The 14,790-nt window shown below is 41.4% G+C and overlaps 2 protein-coding genes across 3 annotated transcripts in view; one reads left to right on the forward strand and one right to left on the reverse strand.

Annotated features, from left to right (window-relative positions):
- The first annotated feature begins 473 nt into the window (after window positions 1–473).
- gtpbp10 (GTP-binding protein 10 (putative)) lies at window positions 474–4,718 on the forward strand. The gene is made up of 10 exons (XM_084356562.1): window positions 474–610; window positions 1,637–1,830; window positions 1,942–2,033; window positions 2,279–2,423; window positions 2,513–2,586; window positions 2,691–2,743; window positions 2,851–2,958; window positions 3,076–3,153; window positions 3,258–3,381; window positions 3,708–4,718. The coding sequence occupies exons 1-10, from the start codon at window positions 578–580 to the stop codon at window positions 3,902–3,904; spliced, it is 1,098 nt and encodes a 365-aa protein (XP_084212688.1). The 5' UTR covers window positions 474–577; the 3' UTR covers window positions 3,905–4,718.
- Window positions 4,719–5,573: 855 nt separating this feature from the next.
- Window positions 5,574–14,790, reverse strand: part of adam22 (ADAM metallopeptidase domain 22) — a 67,867-nt gene continuing 58,650 nt past the window's right edge. Inside the window, exons 27-31 of one of the 2 annotated variants that reach the window (XM_084358157.1) lie at window positions 14,551–14,751; window positions 14,021–14,121; window positions 13,255–13,321; window positions 9,234–9,357; window positions 5,574–8,415 (exon numbers count right to left, since the gene is read on the reverse strand). In XM_084358157.1, the coding sequence (XP_084214283.1) occupies window positions 8,395–8,415; window positions 9,234–9,357; window positions 13,255–13,321; window positions 14,021–14,121; window positions 14,551–14,751 (514 nt within the window). In that variant the 3' untranslated portion in view covers window positions 5,574–8,394. The remainder of the gene's footprint in view (window positions 8,416–9,233; window positions 9,358–13,254; window positions 13,322–14,020; window positions 14,122–14,550; window positions 14,752–14,790) is intronic. The other variant, XM_084358158.1, reaches the window with a different exon arrangement.

Below are 14,790 nucleotides of genomic sequence, written 5' to 3' on the forward strand. Positions count from 1 at the left end.
AAACAAACCGACCTTAAAGGACAACACAATTTCATACTGTTACTTTGTTTATATTTGGCGGACCCTGCCACCTTTCCAGCTTCAAACAGTGTTTTGGGGACCATATTTTCCTGAGAACAGGTTGTTTATTCAGATGTGGAAAAATTCAATATTTCTGAGGTTGTATTATTACCTCATTAATATTGTCAATTTAGATAAAAGTTTTAATTTCTTCTCCAAAACAACATAGTGCCCCTTTAAATATGATTGGACTGTCACCAAAGGAGAAAGAAAGGTTTATCTTGATTCAACATCTTAAGCACTCATGAACAACTTCTGTATGTAAAGATGCTACAACTTCATGTATTATTGGTCTTATTCTTTGTTTATAAGTCAAAAAAGACGCTTGTTTCTCTGCAGCAGCAGCAGCATGGGACCCAGCAGCTGTCACTCAGCGCTGCGGAGTCCCGCCCCTTTTGTCTCATGATCCAATGAGCTGAGAGGAAACCACCGCTTCCGGGTCCTTCGTACAAACACATGTAAGCTAGCCGCTAGCTCAGTAAACAAACACAAAAAGTGGCAATAAACGCCTCAGAGGATGGTTCAGCTCAGTAGAATCTGCTTCCGGAAGGTAAGCACTGTAGTGGACACAATTTTAATCTCATGAAAACAATTTACTTGCCAACAATTTTAATGGTGACATTGGCATAGGTAAGCTAACTGTTAGCTAGCTGTGGGACAGGCTCTTGATACTGACAAAACATCAACATTGACAGTCTTTTATCAACGTATTTATAATAAGATTATGGCCACATGTGACTGAACAGTATAAGAACGAACTATGATTGCTGTTGGATATCTGCACCTTAGTTTAACTATGTGTTCACAGCTTTATGATAATAAATGTGTAGGTTAAATGCATTGACCACAAAGATATACTGTATGTTTTTACATGACAATTCATTCTTGCCCTTTGAAGTTGTTTCACAAATCACTCCCAACTCAAGGTCCACTTACTGTACTAGTTTATTATTGCCTGGGCTTGTAATCCTCCTGAAGATGGATCTGTGGACATGGAAAATAATTATTGACACACCTAAATAACTGTCAATAAAATCAGTCCAAGTCAAACAGCAAAAAAATAAAGCATTTTCTTTTATTTTTTAAATGACATTATTACTTCTATGATGAGTGAATACAGTTTATTTTCATTTTATTTGACAGGGACAATGCACAGCTTCCAGAGTTAGCTATAAACTAATTTACATCTGTAGGCTTTGGGCAGGAGACAGAGAAAACATCTATGTTGAGAAAATGAACAGTGTTGTATTAAAAAAAGCACAGCTTCAAGACAATACATATTCACTGAGCAACAACATCAGCAACCCCAACAACAAAACAACAGCATTTCAAAACATTACGACCAGATTTCAAGAGCTTAAGTGTTGTATTTATGCTTGACCCACCCATGATTTCATCTTAAGTTTAAAATCAGTGAAGCTGCAGTACTCTTTTATATAACCTGGTACTATCTCTTTCTGACACTACTGCCACATGCGATTAAATGTTGTTTGTAAATCTTAAAATATTATCCATGAAGTTACTTGGACACATTTCAGATCTCATCACTGTTATGCCTCTTTTCTGCCTCATGCAGTATGGAAACTTCATTGATAACCTCCGTCTGTATGTCCGTGGAGGCAGTGGGGGCATGGGTTTACCCCGTCTTGGAGGACAAGGAGGAAACGGGGGAGATGTTTGGGTGATGGCTGCGAAGAACATGACTTTAAAGAGGATCAAGGACAAGTACCCCCAGAAACGTTTCTTAGGTGGAGCAGGAGCCAACAGCAGGTTTGTTCCCAAACACACAATCTTAAGTTTCCTGTCAAGTGCCAAGTCAGAATGGATTCATGTTTGTCAGAGCAGTTTTGTTAATTGAGTGTGAATTGTACTTTCTGACAGTGTACGGGCGCTGAAAGGAGACAGGGGGGAGAACAAGGAGATCTCAGCTCCTGTTGGTATCACAGTCACCACTGATCAAGGAAAAATACTTGGTATGTCAAACATATTTTTTATACCTCATGAGCTGGTCAGCACTCAGTGATAATATGTTATCACATCTGTGTCAACACAAAGTAAATACAGTTTGTTTTTGAAATATAAGCAAAGGATGGTTGTTTTTTATGGGTTAAGTACACAATTTGTGTTACATTTGTGGCATAATCATTAATCAAAGTGGAGTGAAATACCTAACTGATGTTGCAGTAAAAAGGTGACCTCATGCTTATCCACCTCCAAGGTGACCTGAATGCTGAGGGTGATCGTCTGATGGTGGCAAAAGGAGGATTCGGAGGCTCCATGCACTCTGCTTTCCAGCCAAGTAAAGGCCAGGTCAGAAACATTAGGCTGGACCTCAAACTCATCGCCGACTTGGGCCTTGTTGGGTGAGAATGAAAACACACTTGAATGCGCTTCATTTCAGCTGAGACTGAAATAATAAATATCTGATTTTCTTGTGTTGCTTCATCGTCAGGTACCCAAATGCAGGAAAGTCCTCTCTCCTGACCGCCCTGTCCAACGCCACACCTCAGATAGCCAGCTATGCTTGTGAGTATATAATGCTACGCACTTCTTTAATTCTGTCTGAGTTAAATAATTCTTCTAGTCCGTATGCTCTGATCTTTCTTTCTGACATTTTTGTTATTTCACAGTCACAACCTTGAAGCCGGAGATCGGCAAAGTGATGTACAAAGATTACAAGCAGGTATGAGAATGCATATTATTGTACTGACCTTTAATTGACCATTGAATTATTTTTTGCGGTTTCCCCTCATTGAGTGGTGGTGTTCTTATCATTTTTATTTGTGTTAGATTTCTGTTGCTGATCTGCCAGGACTGATTGAAGGAGCTCACTTAAACAAAGGCATGGGTCATAAGTTCCTGAAACATGTGGAGAGGACCAAGCAGCTGCTGTTTGTGGTGAGTAGTGGTAGTAACACCTATAACAAAAGCTGAGGCATTTATGTTTGAGTGTGTCAGAATAACCAGCTGAAAGATGCCTGTGTTGATAACAGAGTTTAATCTGTCTGACTGCAGGTCGATGTTTGCGGTTTCCAGCTGGCAAGTAAAACACCGTTCAGGTCGGCCTTTGAAGCGGTTCAACTTCTCACCAAGGTGAGACCAATAAATATGACTTCTCTTTTGTTCTTATTCACAGTCTTCTGTTTGAATTTACCATCTTCATCCTCTCCTCCTCTTCCTCTCACTGTGGTCTTAAGGAGTTGGAGTTGTACAAAGAGGAACTCGTATCAAAGCCTGCTTTGCTGGTGGTGAATAAGATGGATCTGCCTGATGCTGAGGAAAAACTAGAAGAGCTGAAGGAGCAACTACAAAACCCAGATGGTAAATTTGATGGATTTTTACAAATTGTTATGCTGTTTGAGTTTAAATTTGGTCCCCAAAATCATACAAATCAAAAAACCCTTTTAATTGTTGCATTTAGTCCCTGTTGCACCTCTTTATCCTATTTCCAATTTAGATGAAAATAGGAAAAAAGGGTGCAACAGGGACTTAATGCAACAATTAAAAGGGTTAACAGAAATATCAATAGGCCAAAAAGGGTACATACAAAGAATTACAACCTTGTTGCCGTGAATATGTTACCAGGATAAATACATTGTTAATACTTGAATTTTCAACATTTAGTCTGTTGTTTTTCCTTCTTGCAGAGTTCTCTGACCTGCTGCCTGATGACATGATACCGAAGAACTACTTGACCTTCAGACACGTGGTTCCCGTCTCTGCCTCCACTGGGTTTGGTATCGAACATTTGAAAAGCTGCATCCGAGAATCACTTGATGAAGATGCAGAAATGGCGACTAAAGCCTTCCATCAAGAAAGACTGCAGGCACTGAGGTACCAATGACATGAGCATTTGGGATAGACAGAAGGTGTAACACATTTCAGTGGAACCTACAGTGTATGATTGAAGGTGAGTCTGCCAAAAAACCCTTCAAACTTAAGGAACTTTAATGGCAGATGAACGTCATCCACTGAGGAAACACCTGCGAGAAGACAAACTCTGTGGTGTTGGTGAAGCCTTGCCCATAGATGACTTTCTCACAGCCATTGTTATGAGGCTCCAGGAGTTCTGCTCGAGGTGAACCGTACTTTGAATTGTTGCTTGTTTGGTCAGAGGCTGTCATAGGTCACAGGGTCCATCTTTATTGAGAAATTACACATCCCAAAAAGACAGCTGAACAGACATTGGTCATAAAATGCCGCTTTCTTGCCAGATTCATTAAATTAGACAGAGGCGCATTTGTACCGTTTTCTGTTTGATCTGGTTACTCACAACAAGTAAGATTGTATTTATTTTTATTGGTGTGTGTTGTGGGGATGCAATAATCAACCTTTTTCTCTCCAGATAACGATTCTAACATCTCAGTGCCAGATGTCTGCCAGTACCTATCATCATTTTCTTAAAGGTAACATGAGGCCAGACATTAATGTGACACACCAAACTGAGTCAGAGTCTGACTGAATGTAGCTGATAGCGGAAACACTGAACTGTATAATGACGTTGAGACATATAATGTTAGACTGTATCGATCGGTCACGTCTGGCTGAGATCCTTTCCGCTAAATAAGGCTATTATTGGATGAGTGCATCTCAAGTGTGTTGTTCATTGACTATATTGTTATACAAAACAACTAATAAATGGAGCCAGTTGTCCATTAGACTTGTGTCCATTTTCCACTTCAAGTCAGAGCTGTGGTTCCCAAGTGACCCCCTTTCCTCAAGGGACTTACGACCCCTGACTAAGTGACATATCGTATGGATATTATTTCATATTATATTCAATGCATACTGATAACAGCACAGAACAACTGATAATCTGTACTTTTAAGCCAAATAGTGAATGCAGTAACAGCAGGAAGCTTTTGCATAAATTGAGTGATTTAGATTCATTTTGAGCAGATTATTTCCTGGGAATTTTGCCTCTGAAATGAGTTTTCCGGGTATTTTTAGGAACCTTTTATACAATTCTTGAAGTGTGATTGCTGAAAAATTCAGGTCGAATTACAGCACGAAGGAAGCGCATCTGATATTACGCAACCAAAACAGAAAGAGGCATTGTTTTCCCCAGTTGCTATTCCCTGGTTACAGTCAAACTACTGGAATAACTGTGGAAACTACACTGCAAGAGAAAAATAACTCTGCTGGCGTTCCCTTGTCGATACGCATTTCAGATCAGGATTTGTAGGTCAAATTGGGATTGTTATGGTTGTTGCCAGTCGTAGCCATGTAACTGTTTGTGTAACAGCGACGCCAACAGATATACCACAGGGAAATGCTCAGGAGGGGATTTGAAAAGTTTTCTATTTCCACTTAATAATAATTTAAACTTAAGAAATACAATTAAACTTAGTTTTCCTTCACAGATATGAATTAAATACTGAGATAAAGGGCTACTGAAGATATTTTTTTAAGGCCTCACAAGCCCCCATTAGGCTTTGGCGACCCCTAGTGGAGGTTAGGGACCAACCAAGTGAAAAACCAGAAGCTATTAGAAATGTCAGCATAGACCAATGTGTTGATGAAAGTTTTATTTTATATTAAATATATTACAATACTGAATGATTAAGAGGAAAAAAAATATGGGGATTGATTTTTGCATCATCAGTCTGTACAGCACACAGGCAAAATTAAAAAATAAAAAAACAGACAGCAACTGCAGTATTTCGATTTGAACTTGTACACGTGGGGTTTTCAAGGTTCCTGCAGCAGAGTGCTGATGTGTCTGACAGGATGGGACCACATGGTTGAGAACTGGGCGGTTGGTCTGCTCCAGTACACGGATACATTCAAAGTCTCTGGCCAGACAGAGACAGACAGCTCATCTGCGGGGACGTGTTGTCGTCCTGTTAGGATCTGTCGGTCCAACCGCCTGTGCAGGCGGATACAGCAGATATGTTTGGAAGGTTGACGGCTGTACAATCACAGAAATCACTGCAGCCTGCATGGTCCCATCCTGAGCGGAGAGTCCTCAGAGTGCAACATCTGTGACACCGGGACAAAGGTCTCACTGTTGCACAGATTGGTGTTAAAAATGTTACTCAAGAGCACTGAGAAGATGCTCTCCACAGCTTTTATTAGCCCAGGAAGATGACTGAGCCACTCGACACTTACCAATACTTATAAGAAGACCAGGGCAAAGAAGAAGGCTCTGGTAGAAGGCAAATCATGAGCCCATACAGATCTCATTTACAACATTATGTGTCCAAAAAAGTTATATGATACAGATTAGCACATGCCGGAGGAACGACCGCTTCTATTGGCCCCAAATGTGTTTCAAAAAAACTGTCTCCATTCAAACTCATCAACACACATTAATTACAATAATGCACTTAATTACTGTTTGAATCGATGCTGTACATAATGCTGAGAAAAAAGTGAACGTTACAAAGGTACTTAATAAAAAAGATACTAGTAGCAATATTAGTCCAATATTGTGAAGATCATAATACCTATACAGACCTAATGCATACATGAATTACAAATGAGTGCCCACACCGGAACGAAAACAGTAAAATGACAAACAGGAGGCCTTTAAGACAACGATTCCTACACAAGGTAGAGCGATGAGTTGTAACTGTACAAACAATTTGCTTTTAGGGAGTGATATGGAATCAGTTCAATCAAGAAATCCACCTGAAATAGCTACGCTGGCATCAGTCGAAGCACAAAAACTCCTTTCTCAATCATTTTGAAACCCTTTGACTTCCTGCCATTAGTCGCAAACCCAATTAGACGACGGCAAACGGGCAATGAGGGGGAAAAAGTCTTTCAGTGGCATGCTCGTTACCCATTATGGTCTCACAAATAGCCTACCAGAGAAATAATTTGATATAGAACTGTCATGCTGTCGGTCTTCACAAGCTCAAACAGCAAGCACTGTACAGCATAGTTAATCATTTACAAGGCTAAATATCTCAATCGTCACAGCTAAATCCAAAATGCACATTTCAAATCACAGTTTTCCAGATCCTCGAGTTATTGACTTCGTGTTCTCTCATCTCAAATGTAGAATCAGGTGGAAACTAAATACATCTTATCATCAATGGGGAATTTCCACATGAGTTGAAAAGTGGCACGTCTATAACTACACCAAACACATCCCATCCGTTTCACCCAGGAATGGCACATAAAACTATTTAAATTCTCCTAAATAATACTCGTCAACAGCCGCATCATTCTCCAAAAATCTCTCATCAATACTTCCTCAGTCATAACTGGATGTCTGTGTGTGTATTTCTCCCAGAGATGGATGAAACCCAGATAATATAAAAACACTTTTACATTCTGCTGTGGATGGAGAAAGCTATATAGGTCACAGTCACACAGGAAAGAAAAAAAAAAAAAAGCCAGAAGGAGAGGAAAAATAGAAACACAGACAGAAGGACGAGTGCCGGGTCGTCTCTACACTTATCTACAGAAATCCACTTCTGCCTACAACACAACACAACAGGAAGAGGAGAGAAGAGAGAGGAGGCGACGCTCTCTTTCAAAATTAAAGCAGAAACATACTCTGTGTGTATCTTACTGTACATATTTACACACGCACAAACAAACCGAGGGGGAGGGAGAGAGGAGGGTTGGGTCCATGTCGTGGGTTATGGGCTATAAATGGTGATACAATATGGGTTACCTATAGTGGAGAGGAAGCGTCTAAGCCTACAGAAGGTATAAAATCACTGCCCCCTCGCATGCTTTCCTTTCAGATCAGACAACTGTTCTTTTCAGTAGGAGGAGGTTGCTGATAAACAGGGTTGTCTCATGCATACAGTGTCGGGAGTTTCTACAGTGATTCACGTGCGTCAAAAATGATCCGACGAATGGAGCGATGCAGCAGTGTGAGGTGTACGATGAGCTGCTCCCGACTCCGCTGCTCCAAGCGACTCAAGAGGGGACGGTTGCGCAGACGTGAGTATGATGAGAGCCGAGCTAAGGATGATGTGTGGAGGTTTTAGGACAGGTGGGGGAGGAGGAGGAGGAGGAGGAGTGGTGGGGGTTTCCGGTCCCATAGGTGAGGCCTGAGCAGACGGGAACAGCTCGGTCTGAGCTCCAGCTGGTCTGGAGTGGATGTGGAGCTGATTTCTCCTCCGTCGGCACTCCGCATCGTCTTGAAGAGAGACACTGAATGACGCCGTCTGGCAGGACGGCCTCGGAGATGCTTGTACACACTTACTCACACACACCTTTAGCCTGTTTCCACTCCAGTGGGGGGCGCTCTCTCTCTTTCTCTTTAAACGCTTAGAGTCAATTTTGTTTCATTTTTGTGTTTTTCATTCATAGAAAAGGAGAGACAAGTGTAGTTCCTTAAGGTCTTTTGCAGAGTGGGTAATACAGCTGTTATATTGACGTCTCCCACAGCTGAGGAGACAAAGAGAGAGGGGGGGAGAGATGTCTGTTAATCTATTGCAGATAGAGGTAACACCACAGCCTGCTGATGAAAGTACAGAAATATATATATATTTGTAGCATTACAAACTTCCTGGAAAAAAGCTTTATTAAGTTACTGCTAATGCAAAGCTGAACATTTCCTCCTAATGCAGCTTCTCGTTAAAAACATTTAATTGGCGGAACACGAGTTGACTTTAATTGTGAAGTCATCGCAGGAAATGCAACAAAGTAGTCAGTGAGCTGAACACTGAACTGCTGCTGTTTATTCAAAGAAACGTGGAAAGATCGAGACAACTGGCAGTTTTTTTGGCATTTTTCAACAGCAGATCAGTTTGTCATCTGGAAAATGGATTTTTCATTGTGCCCTGCTGTTTGTGAGGCATAAAATCAGATGATGGGGGAAAAAACTATGTCCTGACTTCTTTATTTCAATGGTTTGTTTTGCTGCCCCCCAGGATCCTGTGACCTGTTGTATGAAACCACATTTATTGTAACTTCCAACTACTGAAAAGACTGAAATCTTTGAGAGTGCCACTTTAAACATGATTAGCAATGTTTTAGTACACTGACCAACTATGAAGACTGTTTATGATGCTAACATTTAACCAACTTTAAATGCTGAATTATATAGTTTACAGCTGGTCAGCTGGTCTGCAGCTCAGTCTGGGGCAAGAGATTTTACTCTGAACCACTTTGTACATTAAGACACTCAGTAAAGTAACCTGTACAATCTTCACTGTATTAAAAATAAGTCATCATGGTGTGATGTAATCCTGTCTGATACTTGCCCTGGCGCTCTGCCTGTTGGCTTTCCTCTGGTCGTCTGGGAGAGGGGGCATGGGGTATGGGTATCTCCTGCTGGATGCAATAGATCCTGTGGAGGAGGTGGGAGACTTGGCAGGGGATAGCGTCCTGAGGAAAAGAGGAAGGGACAGTATTAAAATATCGCCTCTTGTGTTGTGGTTGGTTCAGGATTATGTTGGCCAAAGACACAGATGGATAAATGAGGTGAGTGATTCAGGAAGTTGAGCTAATGTTAGATCTGTGACTTTGGGCAACATCCTCCTTCAGCTGCTCTAATTACTCAGTTTTCACTTTCCTACAGAGAGAGGTTGATCTTAAAAGCTCATACTGCTGTTTACCAAAAGCACAGAGACAAACAGATTGTGAAATCTGGTAAAAAAATAAACTGTGCTCAGCTTTTAGGGGCAACCTCTGCATAGAGCCGTACACAGTTCCCAGCAGCGGTGTGGGCGTAGTCATAGTTTCCTGCCACTCACAGCATCACTGTTTCATCATCGGACACTGACACACAACTACAAATTCACCTTCAGCTGCTGGTGAAGGTAACTTCTGCTGCCAGCTGAACCGGTGTGTACTCTTGGAAAGTTAATGCTGGGAGCAGTGAGTGTGAAGAGGCGACTGGGACGACAGACCAGACCGGAGCTGGGTGAAAACTACAGACTAAGGTCCTGTTCAGTGAAGTGGCCACGGAGAGCAGCAGCCCCATGTGCAGCAGCCTGTTCATACCACTGCTGCGCGGTGGTTGGAAACACCTGGAACGGTCAAAGTAGTGGAGAGACTGAGGAGGCGGGTCGACCACTGATTACAGAACAGGTTTTTTTTCTTATAATAATTTCCCATATTCATTCATTATCTAAAAATTTACTGTGAATGATCACGTAGATTCCTTTGCTAAGAAATAAAGCTTCTCCTAGTGTCTGATACGGATTGAATTATCTCAATGTATACTAGACAAATTAAAATGAAATTTAACACGGACATTTCTGCTCCCCAGACGATGAATCATACTGATTTTGGTGACTTACTTTTCTTCTTGCACCAACATGAGGTTCTTTTTTTCTGGTTTGAGCGAGATGATTACTGGATGGATTGATATGACATGTGGTACAAACATTAATGTTCACCTCGGGATTAATTTAGGGAACCAACAACTCATCTAGCCCCGTCATCAGGCACACATCGTGTATCCAGTCCTTTGGTTTATGACATAAACCTCTATCATCCACGTTCCCATCTCTTCTCTGCTGTATTTTTCCTGTTTAGTGCTAATTACCAAATGCAGCTTTTTGCCCGACTGCAGCTACACAGAGCTGCTAGTAAAAATACTATTTCTAGGCTCACACCCTGTTATAAATGGTGGCAATAGCGACAGAATTTTAAGCTTGCTGATTGGCTGCTGACTGAGGCAGTAGTTTTATACTGTGGAGAAGTGGTTTATACTCAGTCTTGTTATGTACCTGTGACTTTTTTTCGATCAGGAGCATTCTGTGCTGAAAATGATCGGTCAGTATGTCATGTAACATTGCAAGATGTTATTCTCAGTTCTGTAACCAGGGCTCCTCGATGTTAACCTCCACATGTCTCCACTCTCTCGGACTGTTTCTGTCCTTTGGTATTGAAAGAGGGGAGGGACAGGAATGTGCTCCTGGACACAGTGAAGGTCTATAGATCACAGTGCTGATTAGCAACATATAGCTTGTCTTTAGTGAAGAAACAGTTGCTGCGTTGACATGGGACCGGTGCTCTACAGAGCCCATGAGCTTCCTTGTTCTCGTCAAGAAAACCTTGTGAGTTTGTGATCAATCTATAGACCTTGGACACTAGTCGACCGTGGGCCTACAGTTTTTCACAGCAGCCCGGTGATGATGTCAGCGCCGCGCCCGCAACTTTCGGCGCGGCAGTGACATCACACTGGCGCATGTGAGGTCACTGGGAACGAGCTAGACACACAGACAGTCATTGACAGAACAACACACAACATGCAGAGGCGACAAGAGACTGAGGGGGAGAAGCAAAGAAGGAGGAGGAGAAATCAGGAGGAACATGATTGTATTATAACTGTAACACTAGCACAGGCAGTCAGAGCCATTATCAATACAATACAGCAGGAAAGAAAAATCTGCAAAGTAAAGTGCAGCTGATCAAAAAGAAATTAGTCTTCACTCAAACTAAAAGGAAGAATGACAGAAATCAGGAAACAATATAATGTAAAGCAGAAAAACCTCATTAACCCCTTTTAGAAAATTCAAGTCGCAACATGCCAGCTGTCACTAACACTTTCTCTACAGTATTACTTCTAAACGTCCACAGAAAAAACACCTGATTGGAGCTGAATGTTACTTTCCTTGACCAAGCGACAAATCAAACCAAAAGTGAGGGGGGTTTTAGACAAGCGTGTGGGGTACAGGACATGGTCCGAGGTAATACCTAAGGTAAGGTCCTTCAGTGTTTTTATTCACATCTTCTACCCACTTAGTTACATCATAAAACTCTGTTTTGAAGCGAGGGGTTAAATACCTGTGGGAGGGGGGGGAGGGGGGTGATAGACACAACACAAGGAGGGGGGAGGAGAGAGAAAAGGAAGGAAGGAAAGGAAATTTAAATAAAAGGGACAAAATCTCCAGAAATAAGCCAAGTGTTGGAGGAGGGGGAGAGAGGAAGAGGAAATATTTTAGGAAAGCAGAGCAGAGCAAAGATATCCTGAACAAACACCAAGATGCAATTGAGAAAATGGTGAGAAAGATGGCGGACAGACCTGTGTGTGGTTTCAGATGAAAACGGCACCATGAAAATCACAAACAACTGTGTCGTGTGTCACAGGCTCAGTTGCATATTGGTTACAAGTCACGTCATTCCAAGCAGTTAGCGTCTCGCTGCTCAGTCAGTCTCATGCTCGTAACGACAACAGGTGCACTGCAGACTATTTTCAAACCCACAAACAGACAAACCGACACGGCAGGCTGGGCGGCAGCCGATGCACATTGTTCATTCACAGTCGACAGGCATGTACTGTATGCAAATACTTCACTTGTTCACAGGTAAGTGGTGAGTAAGTTCACACGGCAAGAGACGATGTGATCTCACTGTCTTGTGACTCTTTGCACCTCTCTGTATCTCTGATGCTAAATTTGAGAGAAGCATTTGCTTGCTTTTTACTCTTCACCTCTAAAGGATAAAGACAGTAATTTACTTAATTTTGTTATTGTCAACAAATCTCATAAAAAGACTAAAACCAACAATTGACCCGACTAGAACCTAGAACCTGTTTGTGAAGCCAAAGACTGACTCAGACTCAGTTATTCTTCTGTGCAACAGACCTCCATTGTTGTTCAAACACTATAAAAACACATTAATGAGTCAAACTGTTGTTCTTCATCGCAATGAACACAGGCACTATAGTCTATTCTGAGTCTATTCCTGTAAATGCTGTTAAAACTCCCAGACGCACCAAAAGTGTATTAATGCATGAGTGAAAGTAGATGCTCCGGTTTGAGGAACATTTGCTAAAAACTACTCCTAATCCGACATAATCATACATTTTCTTTAATTGATTTATATTCCCTGAAATGCTCTCATTTTTCTCATTTTTGAAAATGTATGGTTGTTACGGTACCATGTACATTTGCTTATCTAATTCCACAGTAAACCAAAGCGACCCTTCTGTTTTCATTCCTTCCTTCCTGTAAAGGGAATTAAATGTTTATTAATTGTGTAATACTGTTACAACCCTAATACAGAAAATTAACTTGTGACGTGTTTGTTAATGATTTGCTAGTAGCTAACAAGCTGGTTCATGCTACAGAAAAGGTAGGAACTTAATCTTGAGAGACTAAAACATTGTTTTGTTTTGTCTTTTCATGGGGTTTGTTGACATAAAATATATAAAACCAAGAATAAAGCCAGTTTTTATCCTGATTAGTCTATTTGCCACTAGAGCTGCTCCTTATCTGCATATCCCACGAACACTGATCTCATGACATGACCGACTCGCCAGACGGGACTTACTCTGTGGAGTTTGAGCGAGCGCGGAACTTCTTTCCTTTGAGCTTCTTACGATTACCACTCAGATTCCCTGGAGAGAGACAGAAGACAAACACACACTTTAAATTCAAATACACACGATATTGTGCAAAGTATTTACTGGGGGGCAACAGAGGACGTGTATGAGTTGGGCTGCAATGTGTTTGTTTCGCATATATGAAAGAAAAAGGACTTAAAGCACTTAATTTTGCTCTGACAGGCTTTATGCCAAGTTTTCGCTGTATTTGTTAAAGATAAAATTATCACTAAGATAAAGAACAGAGGTGATTTCCTGCCCTTTTATCACAGGTGTGCTACGTGTTTCCTACAATTGTTTTGGGGAAACAAACACATTGCAGCCGTTCTGTCTGAAGCACCCAACAGAAAAAGCATATCTGAAAAGCTGCAACAATTAGTTAATGAATCGACAAGTTGTCAACTAAATAAATCACCAACTATTTTGATAAGCAATGAATCTTTTTGAGTAATTTTTCTCAAAAATGTTTAATATCCAGCTCCTCAAATGTGAATATTTACTGGTTTATTTACTCCTCTATGAAACTGTGAAGATGAAGATAAATAGAATAAGCTAAGCTAATAAATTGATAAGCTGAAGATCTTTTGGTTGTGGACAAACAAGACATTTGAGATGTCATCTTCTGTTTTTTTAAAAAAGAGACAAACATCTTTTACAAACATTTTTATGGACCAAACAATTAATCAGTGATCTATGAGCGCGGATTTGTGTTACCTTGCCATGAGTTGCTCCTCGGTCGCCCATTTTCACAGATGTCAGAGATGTGTTTGGCATCTGGGATCCTCTCACTCCATGAGTGGGATAGGCCATTAGATCTACACACACACAAACACACACATGGACAGAAAATGATCAGCACAACGTCGTTCTTCCAAGCTGCTACAAATCACTAAACGCCATTCTGCTCCCGCTGCACTGGTGGAGACGAAGCAGAGGCTGAAACCATCGCAGCAGATGGCGACGTTATAAGCTATGTAACAAAACCACGACAGCTGAATGTGACATGATATGAGGACGTAGCACTGAGGCCTTTTCTGCTCCATTCTCTGTTATGAACATTTTGGTTCTGTTCAAAAATGTTTACAAAGAGAGAGAGAGAGAGAGAGAGAGAGAGAGAGAGAGAGAGATGCATAATAAAAGGCGTGATGGTCAAAAAGCATGATGTGAACACACCAGAACACACCAGAATACACACACACACACAATTATCCAGCGAATGAATGAGTGATGATGAGATGGCACACCTGAAGCCAAACAGTGAGATGTTCTGATAAATGGATGGCATGGAGGGGGTGAAGGACAGGGTGCAAATCTGCAGGTGCGACAGACAGGCTGACCTCTTCTTGGAGCTGCAGCCGGAATTGGTGCTGACACCCGGAGGCATGTCGCTGTAAAACGAGTCTGCGTCCCCAGGCTTTGTGACATAGTCGCCTGGGGGCATTTGCCTGGACAGACAGGAAAATGTTTTTAGAAAAGACGGAACA

Source organism: Pagrus pagrus, assembly GCF_965226575.1.
Source record: "Pagrus pagrus genome assembly, chromosome: 7".
Lineage (NCBI taxonomy): Eukaryota > Metazoa > Chordata > Actinopteri > Spariformes > Sparidae > Pagrus > Pagrus pagrus.

Excerpts from the sequence above, each read along its gene's own strand:
- gtpbp10 (XM_084356562.1), top strand. The coding sequence starts at position 578 with ATGGTTCAGCTCAGTAGAATCTGCTTCCGGAAG. Across the intron at positions 2,424-2,512 it reads GCCGACTTGGGCCTTGTTGG|GTACCCAAATGCAGGAAAGT; the intron begins GTGAGAATGAAA and ends CTTCATCGTCAG. Across the intron at positions 3,154-3,257 it reads CGGTTCAACTTCTCACCAAG|GAGTTGGAGTTGTACAAAGA; the intron begins GTGAGACCAATA and ends TGTGGTCTTAAG.